General features: G+C 59.4%; 1 protein-coding gene across 4 annotated transcripts; it reads left to right on the top strand.

Moving 5' to 3' along the window:
- Nucleotides 1-2,048: 2,048 nt before the first annotated feature.
- On the top strand, nucleotides 2,049-14,738 carry SH3BP1 (SH3 domain binding protein 1). 4 transcript variants are annotated; one of them, XM_033866092.2, is made up of 18 exons: nucleotides 2,051-2,449; nucleotides 3,597-3,639; nucleotides 3,872-3,976; nucleotides 5,120-5,196; nucleotides 5,506-5,617; nucleotides 5,709-5,785; nucleotides 6,287-6,425; nucleotides 6,985-7,053; nucleotides 7,205-7,295; nucleotides 7,717-7,862; nucleotides 8,842-8,953; nucleotides 9,307-9,388; nucleotides 9,479-9,559; nucleotides 10,090-10,206; nucleotides 10,755-10,852; nucleotides 11,187-11,352; nucleotides 12,363-12,457; nucleotides 13,888-14,498. In XM_033866092.2, the coding sequence occupies exons 1-18, from the start codon at nucleotides 2,391-2,393 to the stop codon at nucleotides 14,298-14,300; spliced, it is 2,082 nt and encodes a 693-aa protein (XP_033721983.1). In that variant the 5' UTR covers nucleotides 2,051-2,390; the 3' UTR covers nucleotides 14,301-14,498. The 4 variants fall into 4 exon arrangements, with proteins under 4 accessions (XP_033721984.1, XP_033721983.1, XP_033721986.1 ...); XM_033866095.2 differs by lacking the exon at nucleotides 13,888-14,498 and adding an exon at nucleotides 14,555-14,738 and having other exon boundaries at nucleotides 2,052-2,449; nucleotides 12,363-12,468; XM_033866094.2 differs by having other exon boundaries at nucleotides 2,053-2,449; nucleotides 12,542-14,007.
- The last annotated feature ends 1,104 nt before the right edge of the window (nucleotides 14,739-15,842 follow it).

The raw sequence follows: 15,842 nt of genomic DNA, 5'->3' as shown, positions 1-15,842 counted from the left end.
GGGAGGCCCAGAGCTCACGTGGCCTGATTATACGGCTCAGTTGTTTCCACAGCAGCTGCTGCTACAGCCCACATAGGTTGACCCCTCCCCAGGCTGCAGCTGGGGGCTCAGGCCCGGGCAAGACTAGGAGGGACAGGGGTAGAAGCCAGGCCTTGCCCTCAAGGACCTTTAGAACAGCTGGGGAAGTGGACGAGCCCAGACCAGTGTGGTCTGGGCCAGAGGCAGGGCTGGAGCAGGATGGGGATGCCATGTAGCCTGGAGATTCCCCAAACGGCAGGACAGTGGCACCTGGTGTCAAGTTGCTGCCTTGGGAGTCTTCAGTTTCCTAATTCTGCACACAGTAGGTTGTGCGCATTACGGAGACAGGGGAAACTGAGTCACCACCAAGTTCTGGGATCTGTCCAGTGAGGGAGGCGGAGAGGCCAGGACTAGAACCCAGACATTGCAAAGCACAGCGCCACATTTTAAGAAGCCAAGTCGGGACTTCCCTGGTGGCGCAGTGGTTAAGAATCCGCCTGTCAACGCAGGGGACACAGGTTCGATCCCTGGTCCAGGAAGATCCCACATGCTGTGAAGCAACTAGGCCCGCGCGCTGCAACTACTGAGCCTGTGAGCCTAGAGCCCGCGCTCCGCAACAAGAGAAGCCACCGCAATGAGAAGCCCACGCACCGCAATGAAGAGTAGCCCCCGCTCACCGCACCTAGAGAAAGCCCACGCGCAGCATCGAAGACCCAACACAGCCAAAAAAAAATAAAAAACAGAAGCCAAGTCTATACTGGACTCTAATGTCTCCCTCCATCGAGGCATTCCTCAAGCCCTGGCCACCCTAGAATCCCCCCTCCAGGGGCCTTCCAGCTGGGAGAAGGGGAAGTGGGCAAGGAAACCTAGCCTGGGATCAATCCCCTCATCCTGGCCTGAGCCTTTGATCCAGGAGCCTCCCAACTTCCGGCCAGGATTCCACACTCGGGTTCCCTTTGCAGCCCCTCCCCATCCCACCAGGGTCTGCCTGGCTCTCCCTTTGGAGAGTTGGAGGGGTGGCCAGTGTCCAGTACGTGCCCATTGTGTGCCAGGCCCATGTTGGGCCCGGGGCACACTGAGATGTCTGACGTGGAGGTCCTGCCCTCAGAAGTGCCCAGTCTGCCCACCCACACACAGTAGGTGCTCAAGTAACCCTCAAACTGAACTGAAACTCCAACAAGGCAAAGCGCAGTAGGCGTGCTACGACCCTACCCCAGGCCCCTCCCTCTCCCCCCCCCCAGCTCCTGATGCCCAAGGGGTGCAGGGGTTCAGACTAAGAAGAGCCTACTGCTTGCCAAAGGCTCTCATCTTGCATTAACTAGCAGTTACAGAGCATCTGCTGTATGTCCCAGTGTGTTCTGGGTGGAGAGCCCAAGAAATTGCTACAGTACCGAGTTTGGGGAGGTATCCACGTCCTTGCCTTACAAGAAGTTAGTGCAGGGACTGAGGAAGTCTGCCGGGGAAGGGATTTCACAGACAGCGGAAACTCGTGGCTGGGGCTAGAAGACGGCAGGGTGTCAGGGAACTGCTCTGGGAGGTTTCGCTGTGGCTGGAGGGTGGTGGGGACCCCCGTGAAAAGGGCGATGGGAGCACTGGAGGAGCAGGCAGGAGTGTCTTATCCACTCTTCCAGGTGGGCAGCGTCAGGACAGCTGACCCACAGGCCATGAGAGACAGTGAGTCCAGAGTTCCAGGGACTTGTCCAAGGGCACGCTGCAGCAGCGTGGCCCCAGGAAGCCAAAGCCTCCAGCCCATCTTCCAGCAGAGGAGCAGGGGTTGACCTTTAGCTCAAGGTGGCCAGGAGGTCCTTCCGGAAGGGAGTCTAGGACAGCATCCTTTGGGAGGCCTAGATGGGCCTGTCCTTGGCCGCTGCCTCCTAAACATGGAACGCTGTTTTCCCTTTAAGAGGGTGCCAAGGTTATTTATACCCAGGGCTTGCAGGCCGGAGGGTGGGGCAGGAACCCAGGAAGCCGGGCAGGCGCGGTGGCAGGAACGGGCTTACCTGCTTCCCGCCACCGGGGCTGGGCGGGGAGGAGCGGGGAGGAGGGGCCGCACGCACAACCTGTGGATCTCCAGGCGGCCGGCGGACCCACACTCGCCGGGACCGTAGGGGGGGCGCCCTTGGGGGGCCCGGAAGACGCGAAGGAGCGAGAAAACGAACTTGGAGAGAGGAGTGACCTGGGGGCCGGGGGCGGAGTCGCCAGCGGGGGAGGAGAGAGTGAGCTGCAGCGAGAGCGCGGCTGGCCCAGGAAGCGGAGAGCGCCGCCCACCCACCCGGGGCGAGAGAGGCGCCGCGGGCAGAGGCAGGCTGGGCCGGGGGCTGCCGGGCCCTCGACCCCCACCGTGACCCCGCAGCCCCCAGCCCGCCCCCAAGATGATGAAGAGGCAGCTGCATCGCATGCGGCAGCTGGCCCACACGGGCAGCTTGGGACGGTGAGTGTCAACCCCTTCCCTTCCAGTCCCATTCCCACCCGGCAGGACCCTAGAGGAGGTGGGAGGTCGGGGGGAGACTGAGGACAGCTGGACAGCCACCTCTGACTGGCCACCTCTTTTCTTCCCTCTGAATGCCATCCCCTCTCCTAGCCAGAGCAGGAGGGGCAGGCGCTGGCCTTTGGGGGAAGGGGCACCCCTACCCCTGACTGGAGGGTGGGTGGAGGATCAAGGATGCTGGGTCTTCTCTGTCTCCATGAGCCCCTGAGTGGACGGTCCTCCCTGGCCTCACTTGTCCCCTCTGTACAAGAGGGAACTGTTAACCATCTCTGGTTGCCTGCGGGGGAGAGATGGTCAGGGCCCCAGACCTTGGGGGAGCAGCAGAGATAGGGTCCTGGCAGTGATGGGAGGAGGGGCCCCCCTGCCCTGCCCTGCGCCTCTTCCCGCCGTCCTCCAGCCCAGAAGCGTCCTTGCTTCTCTGTCTTGCTTCTGCTTTTCTCAGCCTCAGGTGGAAACATCCCCACATTCCCACCACAGTCCCTGAGCTGGTGGTGTGGAGGGCGGAAATTTGGGGAGCTCCCAGGGCCTGTCTTCTCTCCTCTTCCCCCTGCGCTGGGAGTTTCTCATTCTCTGGGCTCAGGGGAGCGGACTGGGTGTCCACAGACCTGCTGTAGTCACACACTGGCACAGATGCCTATATGAGCGTGGGCAGGCAGGCCGACTTGCTCGGAGCCTGTCCCCACGTGTCCCCGGGCAGGGGCCCAGGACCTGCCCACCACCACAGTCCAGAGCCCTTTGTAACCAACAGCCCAGGAGTCTGAGCTCGCACACTTCCTGTTCTTGGGGCAGCCCGGGCCTCCTCTCCCCAGGTCAGCAGAAGAGAGAGGCGCCCCCGGTCCCCGCTTCGGTTTCGTCCGCCCTCTCTGGGGACACAGCCCTGGGTGGAGGAGGAAAAAGCCCGGTATCCTATTCCCGCCCCCATGGAATGTGTTCCGACGGGGATGAGGCAGGCGGGCCACCCAGGGCGGCCTGACTGGGAGGGGCACTGGAAGCATCTGGGGTTCAGGTGCCCTGTTTGCAGTGGGGGGGCAGGAGGAGGTGGGGGTTTCCTAACCTGGGCCAGCTCAGCAGAAGCTGTCTCCCCCTGCAGCACCCCGGAGACTGCCGAGTTCCTGGGGGAGGACCTGCAGCAGGTATGTGCCTGGGCCGGCAGCGGGTGGCAGGGCAGGCCCATGCAGGCTGTCAGCAGAGGGCCAGGCAGGGATGCCAGTTGGGGGCCTGAGTTGAGTCATTCCAATGCTGTTGGCAATGGGGTCCCCAGGAGGAGGGAAGAAAAAGGTAGTTCCTGCTCTGGGGGAGAACAGGACAGTGGGGCATGGGGGACAACAGCCCCCCACGATCCATAACCCCTGGACCCCCTCCCAGGTGGAGCAGCGACTGGAGCCGGCCAAGCGAGCAGCCCACAATGTCCACAAACGGCTGCAGGCCTGTCTGCAGGGCCAGAGCGGGGCGGACATGGACAAGCGGGTGGTGAGTGGGGGTCCCAGGGAGGAGGGGCCTGGGCAGGACACCTCTGTCCAGTGGGGCAGCGGGGTCGGGGCTGGGGTCTCCCCACTAGTCTGAGTCTCTGGCACCAAGGGGGTGGAGACTGCTCTGTCCCAAGGCTCCTCCGGCACCCCACTCATGAGGTCCTATTTCTTCCCCATCCCCTTCTTGACGCCGCCCGCCTGCACCAATCTTCTGAGCCACAGCCAGGCTTCTGACAGCACCTGAACCTCTCTGTCCAATCAGCACCCAGAGCAGGTGCTCACAACTGGGCAGTCTGTGAGGGCTTCCTGAAAGAAGTGGCATTTGAGCTGGATTTTGAGTGTTACTCACTGGTCTTAACCAGTAGCCAGTATTTACGGACTGATTACTGCTAGTCTGTTACTAGGATATCTCCATGCATTGCCTCACTTACTGTGAAAACAACCTTAGGAGGAGGCTGCCCTTATTAGCACCGTGTACCGAGAAGGAAACAGAGACAGAGAGGTAAAGTGACCCACTCAAGGTCACACAGCTAGTAAGTGGCAAAACTGAGATTCGAATTCTGGTCTCCCTGACCTAAGCTGGTGCTCTGTACAACGCTAGGTAGGAATGTGGGGGGGCAAACTTGTAACTGGGCAACAGTTCCGTGTGGCCAGAGCAATAGGGAACCGTGGAGGGTTTTGAGCTCCGCAGGGGCTAGGTCAGCCACAGATGCCCTGCGGCAGGGGAGAGGGCCCACTCTGAGGTTGTGTTCCTGGCTCCTCCGCCCTCCCTCTAACTGTGAACTGGGACAAGCTCCATGCCCTCTGTTTTTAGTTTTCCATTCAGTGATGGGACTTGGTCCATGACTCCTTCCTGCCCAATCGTGTGGCTTCTGGGAGGGGGCAGGGGGGCCTCAGATGGGTGGGGGCTCTGTACATGGTTACGGGGAGCTGTCACCTCCACCGTGCCTTGTCATCTTCCTGCTTCTACTGTCACCTGTGTCCGTGGCCCTCCTGGGTTCCCGCCTCCCCTGTCCACGCCCAGGGCCTTGCTGGGGATTCTGCCCCTAGGAGACTCACCATGTGCTCAGGCAGGGGCGTGGAAGCAACCCAGTGGGCGAGCGCACGCGCTCACGCTCACAGCCGGCCCTGCCCTTCCCTGCAGAAGAAGCTTCCCCTCATGGCTCTGTCCACCACGATGGCCGAGAGCTTCAAGGAGCTGGACCCCGATTCCAGCATGGGGTGAGCACGGACAGGGACCTTGGCCCTCACCTGGAGATGCCAAGGAGGGATCTGGGTCAGGAGAGGGTCCCAGTCAGGGAGGGCATCCACGGTGGAAGGATGACCAGGCTGGGAAGAGTGTCTGGGCTGGGAACAGTGTCCAGGTCAGTGAGGGTGGCCAGGCCTGCAAGGGCGTTGGGCTCAGTGAAGACGAAGGAGAGACAGAAGAGATAGGGGGTGATGGGGAGGGAGGAGGTGACCCTGCCCAGTCTCTCCAGAGGGGGGTGAGGGGCTGTGGGAGCCCGGGCCCACTGGGTGCTGTGTCCACAGGAAGGCCTTGGAGATGAGCTGTGCCATTCAGAACCAGCTTGCTCGCATCCTGGCTGAGTTTGAGATGACCCTGGAGCGGGACGTCCTGCAGCCGCTCAACAGGCTGAGTGAGGTGACCCTGCCCCCTCCCTCTGCCCCCAGCGTCCCCAGCCTCCAGCTCCCACCTCCGCAGCCCGCTGAACCCTTCCTGTGCCCGCCCCCAGGAGGAGCTGCCAGCCATCCTCAAGCACAAGAAGAGCCTGCAGAAGCTGGTGTCTGACTGGAACACACTCAAGAGCAGGTGGGAGCCACAGCCTCTAGGTGAGGTTCACTCCTGCTTCAGCCTACGGATGTGGCCACAGAGCTTCGAGGCCCTTCCCCCACCAGGAGGACGCTGCAGGGCCCACTGAGTACAGTGTGTGTCCTTGTGCACACGCCTGGTCCTTAAGAAGACATATGGGGACAGTGCATGTGAGGGTGCCTCTGTGCGCGTATGTGCATGTGCTTGTGCCAGCTGGGGTACCCAAAAGCCCGGGATAGCCATAAACAATCCTCCAAGGTCCCTGGATGGCGGCAGGGGCCCCACCCTCCACTCTGGAGGTGCGTGGCCATGATCACCAAGCCCACCACCAGGGGCTGCGCCAGAGCACTCTGCCCAGGGTGGGCAGAGACCCAACGCCAGTTCAGCTCTGGGATTCGCATCTATAAATTCCGGAACCCTATGTGGTCAGGCCTGTAGAGGGGCCCTTGGCTCTGGACATGCGATGGGGACGTAACCACCCCACCTTGGGATTCTCCCCAGGCTCAGTCAGGCAGCTAAGAACTCAGGCAGTGGCCAGGGCCTGGGCGGCGGCCCGGGCAGTTACACCACCACAGCCAACAAGGTGGAGATGCTGAAGGACGAGGAGGAGGAGCTGAAGAGGAAGGTGGAGCAGTGCAAGGTGAGGGGCACTTGGGCTTCCTGCATGTGTGGTGGTGGCACGGGTGGGTGCTGTCCCCATTTCTCAGATGGCAAAACTGAGGCTCAGAGAGGTGACGTGACTTGCCCCAGGCCACATAGCTAGGAAGCAGCAGAGCCGGGATTTGAACCCAGGCTGTCAGGCTCCAAGGGCTGTGTACTTAGCCATCACCTTGTAGCCACTTCTGTCTATACCATACGCATAACACCTGAGAGGGAGAGACGCCTGTTCACCGGAGTCTCAGTGCGTTTGCTAAGTGAGTGAATGAATGAATGAAGGGTGGGTGAACAAATGAGGGGTGAGTAACACAAGGCACTGTGCTGAGGATATAGGGACACAGAGAAGAGGACTAGAAGCTGTAAAAGCCCCCCAAGAGTTCAAAGGGGTCCCTGCGGGCTGGCCCCAGGAGCAAACCGTAAGCAGAGAGAGGAGAGCTGGTTGTGACCCTCCCCGTACAGCTTGGGCAAGTTGCTGTCCCCTCCAAGCTTCCCCGCTGGGCCCCAGCCTCGCTGGTATAAGCCCTCCCCTCTCTGTCCCCAAGGACGAGTACTTAGCCGATCTGTACCACTTTGCCACCAAGGAGGACACCTATGCCAACCACTTTATCCACGTGAGTCCAAGACCAGGCTCCTGCCACCCGGAGCTCCGGGGCCACTGAGACCCCCTGCGAGATGGTGGGAGGGAGGGGTCTGCGTTTGTGGCCCCTGGGGGAGGCTCAGCTTCCCTCACTTCCCCCCGGGGGTGCCCCCTTGTCCCCATAGCTCATGGAGATTCAGGCCGATTACCATCGCAAGTCTCTGAGCTCGCTGGACACGGCCCTGGCTGAGCTGAGGGAGAACCACAGCCAAACAGGTGGGGACACAGGCAGGCCCCGACCCCCACCCCTGACCCCCACCCTGCTTGGGGCACGTTAAGAAGCTTGCACTCCATCACAAAAGGCAGCAGGGAGCCAGAGATGCGTTCTGAGCAGGGGAGCGCTCAATTAGATTTGCGATGAAGAGATTGCTCTGGCTGCGTGGAGGATGGAATGAAGGGGCAGGACTGGAACCCTGTTAGGAGGCAGGAGGGAGGTGACTGTGTCCGGGACTGGAGTGGGGGCAGTGGAGGTGGGCAGATTCAAGAGATGTGTTGGATAATTTCAGGATGTGTGGCATGGGTGGTCAGGAGGGAGGTGGGAGCCCCTTGAGAACGTCTGGGGATGCCCCTGTCTGCCCTGACCTCGATGCTCAGAGGTGGGAAGACCCTGGGCCGCTGATCTGTCTCGTCCCTGCAGACCCCTCCCCCTCGATGATGGCCGCCCCCTTCTCCAGGGTGTATGGGGTGCCTCTGGGAACCCACCTGCGAGAGCTGGGCCGGGACATCGCCCTGCCCATCGAGGCCTGCGTCATGATGCTGCTTTCTGAGGGCATGAAAGAAGAGGTGGGGCTCACTGGAGTGGGTGGGGAAGGAACACCAGGGCCCTCACTCGGTCCCACACCTCCCACACGCTGCCCGTCGCTGGGACCTGTAATCTCACCACCATTAGCGTACAGGTGCCGGGAGAAGGCGTGGCCGCCTGCTGCTGAACTGATACCACCTCCCACTTAACGATGCTCACGTGGGCCGGGCACTGTGCCATCAGCCCTTTGCGTTCCTTGTTCCATTGGATTATCCCAATAACCCTTGGTGGGAGCCCTCATTGGCTCCATTTTGCAAGGGGGAGGCAGAGGCCAGTGGGTAGACGTGCCCAGCAGGTGAGAAAGTGGCGGGGAAGCCGGAGACTCCACGTGAGTCACAGCCACACGCTGCCCTCGTCCGTCCTTTGCACCTCGGTCGTGCCAGTGTATCGGCTGCTTTCCTAAGGACAGACCCTTAGGAGGTGGACCGCACCCAAAGGCAGACCTAGGCTTCAGGACAGTCCTGCTGGGCCTCCTATCTCCCTTTCAGTCCTAACCAGACTCCTGTCTCCCCACGACTTTTCTGAGCTCCTCCCAGACTTCCCGGTTTTTTTTTTGTTTTTTTTTTTTTGTGGTACGCGGGCCTCTCACTGTTGTGGCCTCTCCCGTTGCGGAGCACAGGCTCCGGACGCGCAGGCTCAGCGGCCATGGCTCACGGGCCCAGCCGCTCCGCGACATGTGGGATCTTTCCGGACCGGGGCACGAACTCACGTCCCCTGCATCGGCAGGCGGACTCCCAACCACTGCGCCACCAGGGAAGCCCCTAGACTTCCCCTTTTGCTCAGAATCTTAGACCTTAAGGGTCGAGAGGAACCACGAATATGGTGGTGTTCACTCCGCCCACCAGCCCAGTGGGCCCCCGAGGCCTACTCCAGGCCATGAGTGGGCCAGGGCCTCCCAACCGGGGTGTCCTGCCCCGCTCACCCCTCTGTGATCCCCACCTTCCCCCTCTCGCACCTCAGGGCCTCTTCCGTCTGGCCGCCGGGGCCTCGGTGCTGAAGCGCCTCAAGCAGACAATGGCCTCGGACCCCTGCAGCCTGCAGGAGTTCTGCTCTGACCCCCACGCTGTGGCAGGTACCTGCTCTGAGGAGCCCTGGGTGGAGAGCCTTCCCCCCAAATCCCTTCCCTGAAGCTGCCTGAAATGATCCCGTGATAGTTTGGCTTAAGGCCTGATAATCTGAGGAGACACAGGAGTCCTTAATGTTGAGGTCCATGGTGAGCCCCCCGAAACGTGTGTATGTTTTTCTGCGGACAACATCACTAGGCTTCATCATTTTCTCAAAAGGGCCCGTGGCCCAAAGAAGTGATCAGACCTAGACATGTTAGTGTGAACAAGAGCTAAAGGTTCCTAACATGGAGAGAGCTGAGGCCTGGGGGTAAAGTTGGGGGCTTAGAGGGCTGCATCTGAGCCCCCGCCACCACTCCAGGTGCCCTCAAGTCCTACCTGCGGGAGCTGCCGGAGCCCCTGATGACCTTTGACCTCTATGATGACTGGATGAGGGCAGCCAGGTGAGGATGGTGGGGGGCAGGTGCTGGGGAGGATGAGCCTACAGAGGGGCCACCCAGGACAGGCTCACCAGGTCTCTCCCCCGTCCACAGCCTGAAGGAGCCAGGAGCCCGGCTGGAGGCCCTCCAGGAGGTGTGCAGCCGCCTGCCCCGCGAGAACCTCAGCAACCTCAGGTGAGCCCCCAGCCCACACCCAGGCCTCCCCCAGCCAAGGCCCAGCTGCCACTTCAGGGCCGTGGGCTGGTATCCTTGTCCTAAGCAATATTTCTGAAAATACCACTTTGATGTATTAACTGTATTTTCTTTATGCTAGACATCGAACTGAACACATACCTTGAACCTTGAAGCCACACCACCCGGCTTTAAATCCCACCTCTGCCACTATGTGGTCCTAGGCTAGCAATTTAACTCTCTGTGCCTCTCAGCACAGAGTTAACTCTCAGCACCCTCATGTGGAAGACTTGGAGCATAACAGTCCCTACTCTAGGGTGGCTGGGAGGTTCTCAACTTAGTGCCTGACACGTAGGTGGTGTTCAGTAGGTCAGCTAATGTAACTAGTAAAAATGTTCCTCGATGTCCTGTGTGGTGTCTGCCACTCTTTGGCAATCCCAGGCTGGAGAAGTCTCAGGTCCTGGGGGGCCTCCATGGGTGTTCATGGCCCAAGATGCCCTGCCCCTGGTCCAAGTGCCCCTCCCACGCCCCAGGTACCTGATGAAGTTCCTGGCACTGCTGGCCGAGGCGCAGGAGGTGAACAAGATGACACCCAGCAACATCGCCATTGTCCTGGGGCCCAACCTGCTGTGGCCCCCTGAGAAAGAAGGGTGAGTGGCCACAGGTTGGGGGGAAGGCGGCAGTCCCCTCCCCCCCCACATCTGCTGCTTACTTTTCCCCTGGGCCTCAGTGTCCCCATCCTTGGAGTAGGTTGAGCAGCTGCAATTGTCAAAGCTGCTGTGACGAGCAGCCAAAGGGATCATGGATCCCATGGGGCTTTGGAGATAGGCATTCTGGGTAAAGGCAGTAATGGGGTGCTTGGTGGCCTGTTACGGGGAGCTGGGAGCCAGAGATCTGATTCTAGCGTGCCCCCCCCTCGCCCCCCACCTTCCAGAGATGGGCCTTAGGAAGTCACTCTGGACCTTCATTTCCTCACCTGTAAATGGGAGAGAAACTAGACAGACATTGAGGATGTTGCTTTGGGAGTTAGATGAGATAATAAACGGAGAAATGTTTTGTAAACTGTAAAGAGCTGTGATATGTGAGCGGTTGTTATTCACCTGGTCCTTGTGTCCCCAGTGCCCAGCACAGGGCCAGAGAGTTGGGGTCACTAGGCTTTGCTAAATGATGACTCACTTTCACTTTCTTTTCGTCCCAGGGACCTGGCCCAGCTGGACGCAGCCTCCGTCTCATCCATCCAGGTGGTGGGCATGGTCGAGGCTCTGATACAGAATGCAGACACCCTCTTCCCTGGAGGTAAAGCTCCCGCCTTTGTGAACGTGTCCCTTTTTGTGCCTTCATCTGCCCAGCTTGGTGCCCTCCAGACTCAGCTTCAGTCCCTGGCAACCCTGCAAACTCACCACGAGGCCTGGAGGAAATGGCTCCTCCACTCTGAGCCTCAGTTTCTCATCTGTAAAATGGGGATGATGATGCCTGCCTCGTGGGATTCTTGTGAGGCCCACCTGGGAGTGGGAAGGCGAAACATGGTCCAGACAACATCCGGAGAAAGGGAAAGTGGTCCCAACACGGGCTGAGGAGGGGAGGCCTGCGGAAGCTCTGTAAGTTCAGATCTGCTCCCTTCTGTCTGCAGATATCAACTTCAACGTGTCAGGCCTGTTCTCAGCGCCTGCACCCCAGGACAAGGTCAGCGACAGGCCGGCTTCCGAGGAGCTTCCATCGATTGCCACACCCACCCCGGCCCCTGTACCAGCTCCGGCTCCGGCCCCTGCCCCAGCCTCAGTGGCTCTCAAGGAAAGGTAAGGACTGATGGGTATGAATGGCCCCTGTCCTGGCCTTGAGATGCCTAGCCTGAGACACCATCTTTCAGGGTGTCCAGTAGCATTTTAGGAAATATAATTATTATATTTTCATCCCAAATACCAGGTTTCCCAGTTTGGAGTGAGTAGGATAGAGACCTCACAGGCATATTCTTAACCTCTGATGTGTTCCCTTCTGTGTTATATGGTTCTTTACTGAGCACCTACTGTGTGCCAGTCGCTGTTTCAGACCCTGGAGATTTAGGGAACTAGGGAACTGATCATTTTGGAATGTGTAAATTCTGTACCTTCCAGTCTTCTCTTTGATCCTTTAAATCAGGAGGTTTAACACGGTGCCATGTTGCCTCCGTACCCAGCGGGTGTTGATCAGTTATCACAGACTGCTGGGGCCCAAACCATGAATTTCCTCCGATGAGCAAGACCGACAAATGCTGCCCTTAGAGCTCGCATTCCAGGGAGTGGGGAGACAGAATCAACCAGAACACTGATAAAGGCACAGTATAATGTCAGGCGGTGATGTGTGCTACGAAGGACAGTAGAGCAGGGTCGGGGGGTCGAGTAGGGAACAGGAGTCAGGCAAGGGGGGCTCAGGAAAGGCCTCCCCAAGGAGTAGCCAACGGAGCAGAGCCAGGAATGAGCCCTGGCCTCCTCCCCTGCTTCTCGTCCGTTCTCTGGCTTCTAGTGGCCAGAACATCCCGTAAAGATCCCATGGAGGCTGAGAGCTGAGATACCGGGGAGGCCCTGCTTTCTACCCCACATCTTGGTCACATGAGGGACCTCAGACACTGTCGCAGTGTCACACAGCAGCCAGGGCTCAATGGATACAAACTCTGGCCCATGCCAGAAGCATCTTATCAGATCCCAGGCCCAGCCACAAAGTGGTGGAGAACAACTCCTGGGAGGACCCAAACTCAGCCTGTTGGCTGGGAATCTCCCCAGGATTCTGGGTGATGGCCAAGGCTGACCCTGACCCTCTCCTTCCCTCGCAGGGCAGAGTCTGAGGCACCCCCCAGACCAGCCTCCCCCAAGGTCAGTAGGAGCTCCCTGGAGGCAGCGACCCCAACAGAGGACATGGCTCGGAGGAGTGAGTTGGCTGTGGGAGGAGAAGGGGGGCAGAGGGTGGGCAGGGAAAGGGGCCGGGCAATCCCAGACTGTCCCATGTTTTCAGACAGCCAGGGAGACCAGGAATCCGGGTGGCTAAGGGCCCAGGTTTGCTGCCGGACACTCTGGGTTCAGATTCCAGCTCTGTGACCTTGGGCAGGTGACTTCACCTGTCTGTGCCTCAGCTTCCTCCTCTGTGTAATGGGACAATAACTGCACCTGCCTTGTAGGGCTGTTTGGAGAATTAAACGGTGCTGCCTGGCCCATACCCAGCACACAATAAATGCTCGATAAAGGTCAGCGATTGAGTGTTGGGGGTGGTGGAGTTCAGTCCCTCAAGAAGACCAGGGATCACAGAGTGAAGAGGGAGGATGGGGTCTTCAAAAGACAGCGAAGGAGGGTGGTGGTGGTGGTGGTGGTGGTGGTTTGGTAGCCTCCTCCTGAGCCCCTTTGGTGCGTTCACCTGTTCAGGTGGCCTAAAGCCAGGCAGGTGAGGAGGCCGAGGGTTCAGGTGCAGAGTCTGCCAGGGTAACTAGGACACTTGGGACACCCAGCCCAGGAGGCTCTAGAGTTTTCCACCTGGATGGGACTAGGTGGAGCAGCGTCAGGAGCCTCTGGACCAGCAGGAGCTGGCAGGTCGCACAGGGACCTTCTTACAGGAGGGGGCTTCTAGCCACCTTTCCTGGATGGGGTGCAAGCAGGATGTTTGCTCACCGGAGCACAAGTCAAAGGACGGTCACAGCATCACCTGCACTGGTCCTCACGTCAGCCCTGCGAGGTCAAGGCTGTCATCTTATCTCACCGATGAAGAAACTGAGGCTCCCGGGGGCAAGTGATTTGCCCAGGCCCTCCAGTGGGTGGAGACAGAGCTAGGACCAGGGGCCAGATGTCCTGCCCCACCTAGCCCCTCGGCTGCCTTGTGAGGATGGACTGTGCAGGGGCATCTGAGCGCTGGGGTGGGGCAGTTCTGGTGGGCTTCTGAGAGGAAGTGAGGAGGACCCAGGTGGCAGGTGGAACAGGCAGCAGTTCTTTATTCAGAAGCTCTGTACTGAACACGCACGCTGCGCTAGCCAGCTGGATGTCAGCTGGCCTCACTCAGTTTACATTCTAGTCAGGGAGACAAGCAATAATCGAGCAGAATTAAAACTGACGAGATCATTTCAGAGGGCAGGAAGTCCCATGAAGAAAATACGACCGGAAAATATGCCAGTAACTGGGGCAGAGCGGGGGAGGGGCCCTCTAGCTGAGGACAGACGTGGACCGAGGCCCGAATGGTGAGCAGCCAGCGTGGAAACTGTTCCCGGCAGAGCGAACGGCAGATACAGCAGATTCGAAGATCCCAAGGTGGCGTCGAGCTGGGGGATTTGCCGCAGGCAGTGTGAACGCCTAACCGCCCCTCTCCTTCCTCCACAGCCAAGCGCCCAGCGCCGGCCAGACCCACCATGCCGCCCCCCCAGGTCTCCAGCGCCCGCGGCTCCCCTCCAGCCCCACCCCCGCCCCCTGGCTCTGGCAGCCCTGCGACCCCCCGGGCTCTGCCCCGCCGTCTGGTTGGCAGCAGCCTCCGGGCCCCCACGGTGCCACCCCCGTTGCCCCCCACTGCCCCCCAACCTGCCCGGCGCCAGAGCCGGCCCCCACCAGCCTCCCCCAGCCCGGCTTCTCCAGGGCCAGCCTCCCTCGTCCCAGTCTCTCTGAGCGCACCTGCCGATGTGGACCTGGGGGCGGCCGCAGAGGAGGGAGGGGCCCCTGAGGCTGCAGGCAGGGCCCCCACTCCCCCGGTTATCCCCCCTCAGCCCCGGCCCAGGAGCCTCGCCTCAGAGACCGACTGAGCTGGCGGCTTCTCCCCGACAGCCCTCAGCATCCCCTCCTCCCCACCTTGTCCTCCTAGGACACAGCCCTCACCCCTCCCAAGGGGGTGAGGGCCTCCAGCCTTTGCCTACAAGTGCCTCGGTGTCCGCTGGGTCGGCCCCCACGGCAAGGAGGACTCAGGACAGTCCTCCACTTCCAGACCTCTCACTCTTGGCTCCACCCTGGGCTTGGGGGCGCCCCTCAGCCAACTCCCCACTCTCTGGCAGGGTCCCAGGGGAGCCGCCGGAAGGAAGGAGACGCCTGCTCCTACAGGACTTTTATTTTTCTCTTGCCAACATATTTTTTTGTAAGGCTGGTAAATAAATTATTTTGGACAAAACTGGAGCAGCTGCCCAAATGATAGTTTTATTTTCTGTTCTTGAAATAAAGAAGCCACTTTGATAACGGGGAAAAAATTACCTATTCTTTGCCTCCTTTCTTTTTCCCTGTCTGAAATAATACCAGCCAACATTTTTAGCACTTACTCTGTGCTACCCATCGTGCTTTTCTATGCATGATTTCCATTTAATCCTCTTCCAGGGAAGTAAAGCCCATTACCTCTTACAGGTGAGGAGACTGAAGCTCAGAAAATGACCAAGGCCACATGGCAAGTGAGGCATGGACCTGGCCCAGGTCTGCCTGATTCCAGAGCCTGGATCAGTCCCTCACATCCTGAGCAATTTATTTAACTTCTTGAAGTCTCCTTCATCTGTGAAAACATTTAACAACTTCCACCACAGAAATGTTGGTTTGAGGATTAAAAGAGACACACTTGTAAAGACCAAGGTACCGCCCTTGCACACAGAAGTGCCCTATAAGTGATGACTGCTTGCTGTTTCCCCCAACCTGTGGTGTTCTCTGTTCCCGGAGAAGGCAGGGAAGGCTCCCCTGTGGAGCAGGGATGGATCTGTCCTCAAATATTCCCTGAGGCTGCTCTGTGCCAGACGCTGGGCTAGGTCCCAACTCAGCCCTACGCCCTCGGAGCTCCTGGGAACGGACGGGCAGGAGAACTGACAATTACAATCAAGTGTCATGGGGGTTCCCTGATGGTCCAGTGGTTAGGACTCCACGCTTTCACTGCCGAGTGCGCAGGTTCAGGCCCTGGTTGGAGAACTGAGATCCCGTAAGCCGCGTGGCAAAGCCAAAAAAAAGAAAAAGAATCAAGTGTCATGGCACTGGGAACCCATGTTAGCACACTTGGGGCAAGCCAATTAACCCAGACTGGGGTGTGTGTGTGTGTGTGTGTGTGTGTGTGTGTGTGTAGGGTGAAGGCCAAGAAGGCTTCCTGGAGGAGGTGATATTGAGGGGGAGTCTTTCAGCAGCTGGCCAGCTAAAAAAGGGAAGAAGGAAGAACATTCCAAGCAAAGGAGACCACCTATGCAAAGGTCAGGAGCAAATGCCCAGGGCACTGAGGCACAGAAAATATCAGCCTCAGAGCCTGAGTGACAGGGTGTGGCTTTTCCCAGGTCTCTGAAGATCCAGTTGCTCCTGGGGGTCAGACACGTCTTCAGAACCTTCTCAGA

Source organism: Tursiops truncatus, chromosome 11, assembly GCF_011762595.2.
Source record: "Tursiops truncatus isolate mTurTru1 chromosome 11, mTurTru1.mat.Y, whole genome shotgun sequence".
In the NCBI taxonomy this organism is placed as follows: Eukaryota; Metazoa; Chordata; class Mammalia; order Artiodactyla; family Delphinidae; genus Tursiops; species Tursiops truncatus.
The sequence above is the reverse complement of the archived record's forward strand: the minus strand, read 5'-3'. Positions and strand labels throughout refer to the sequence as shown.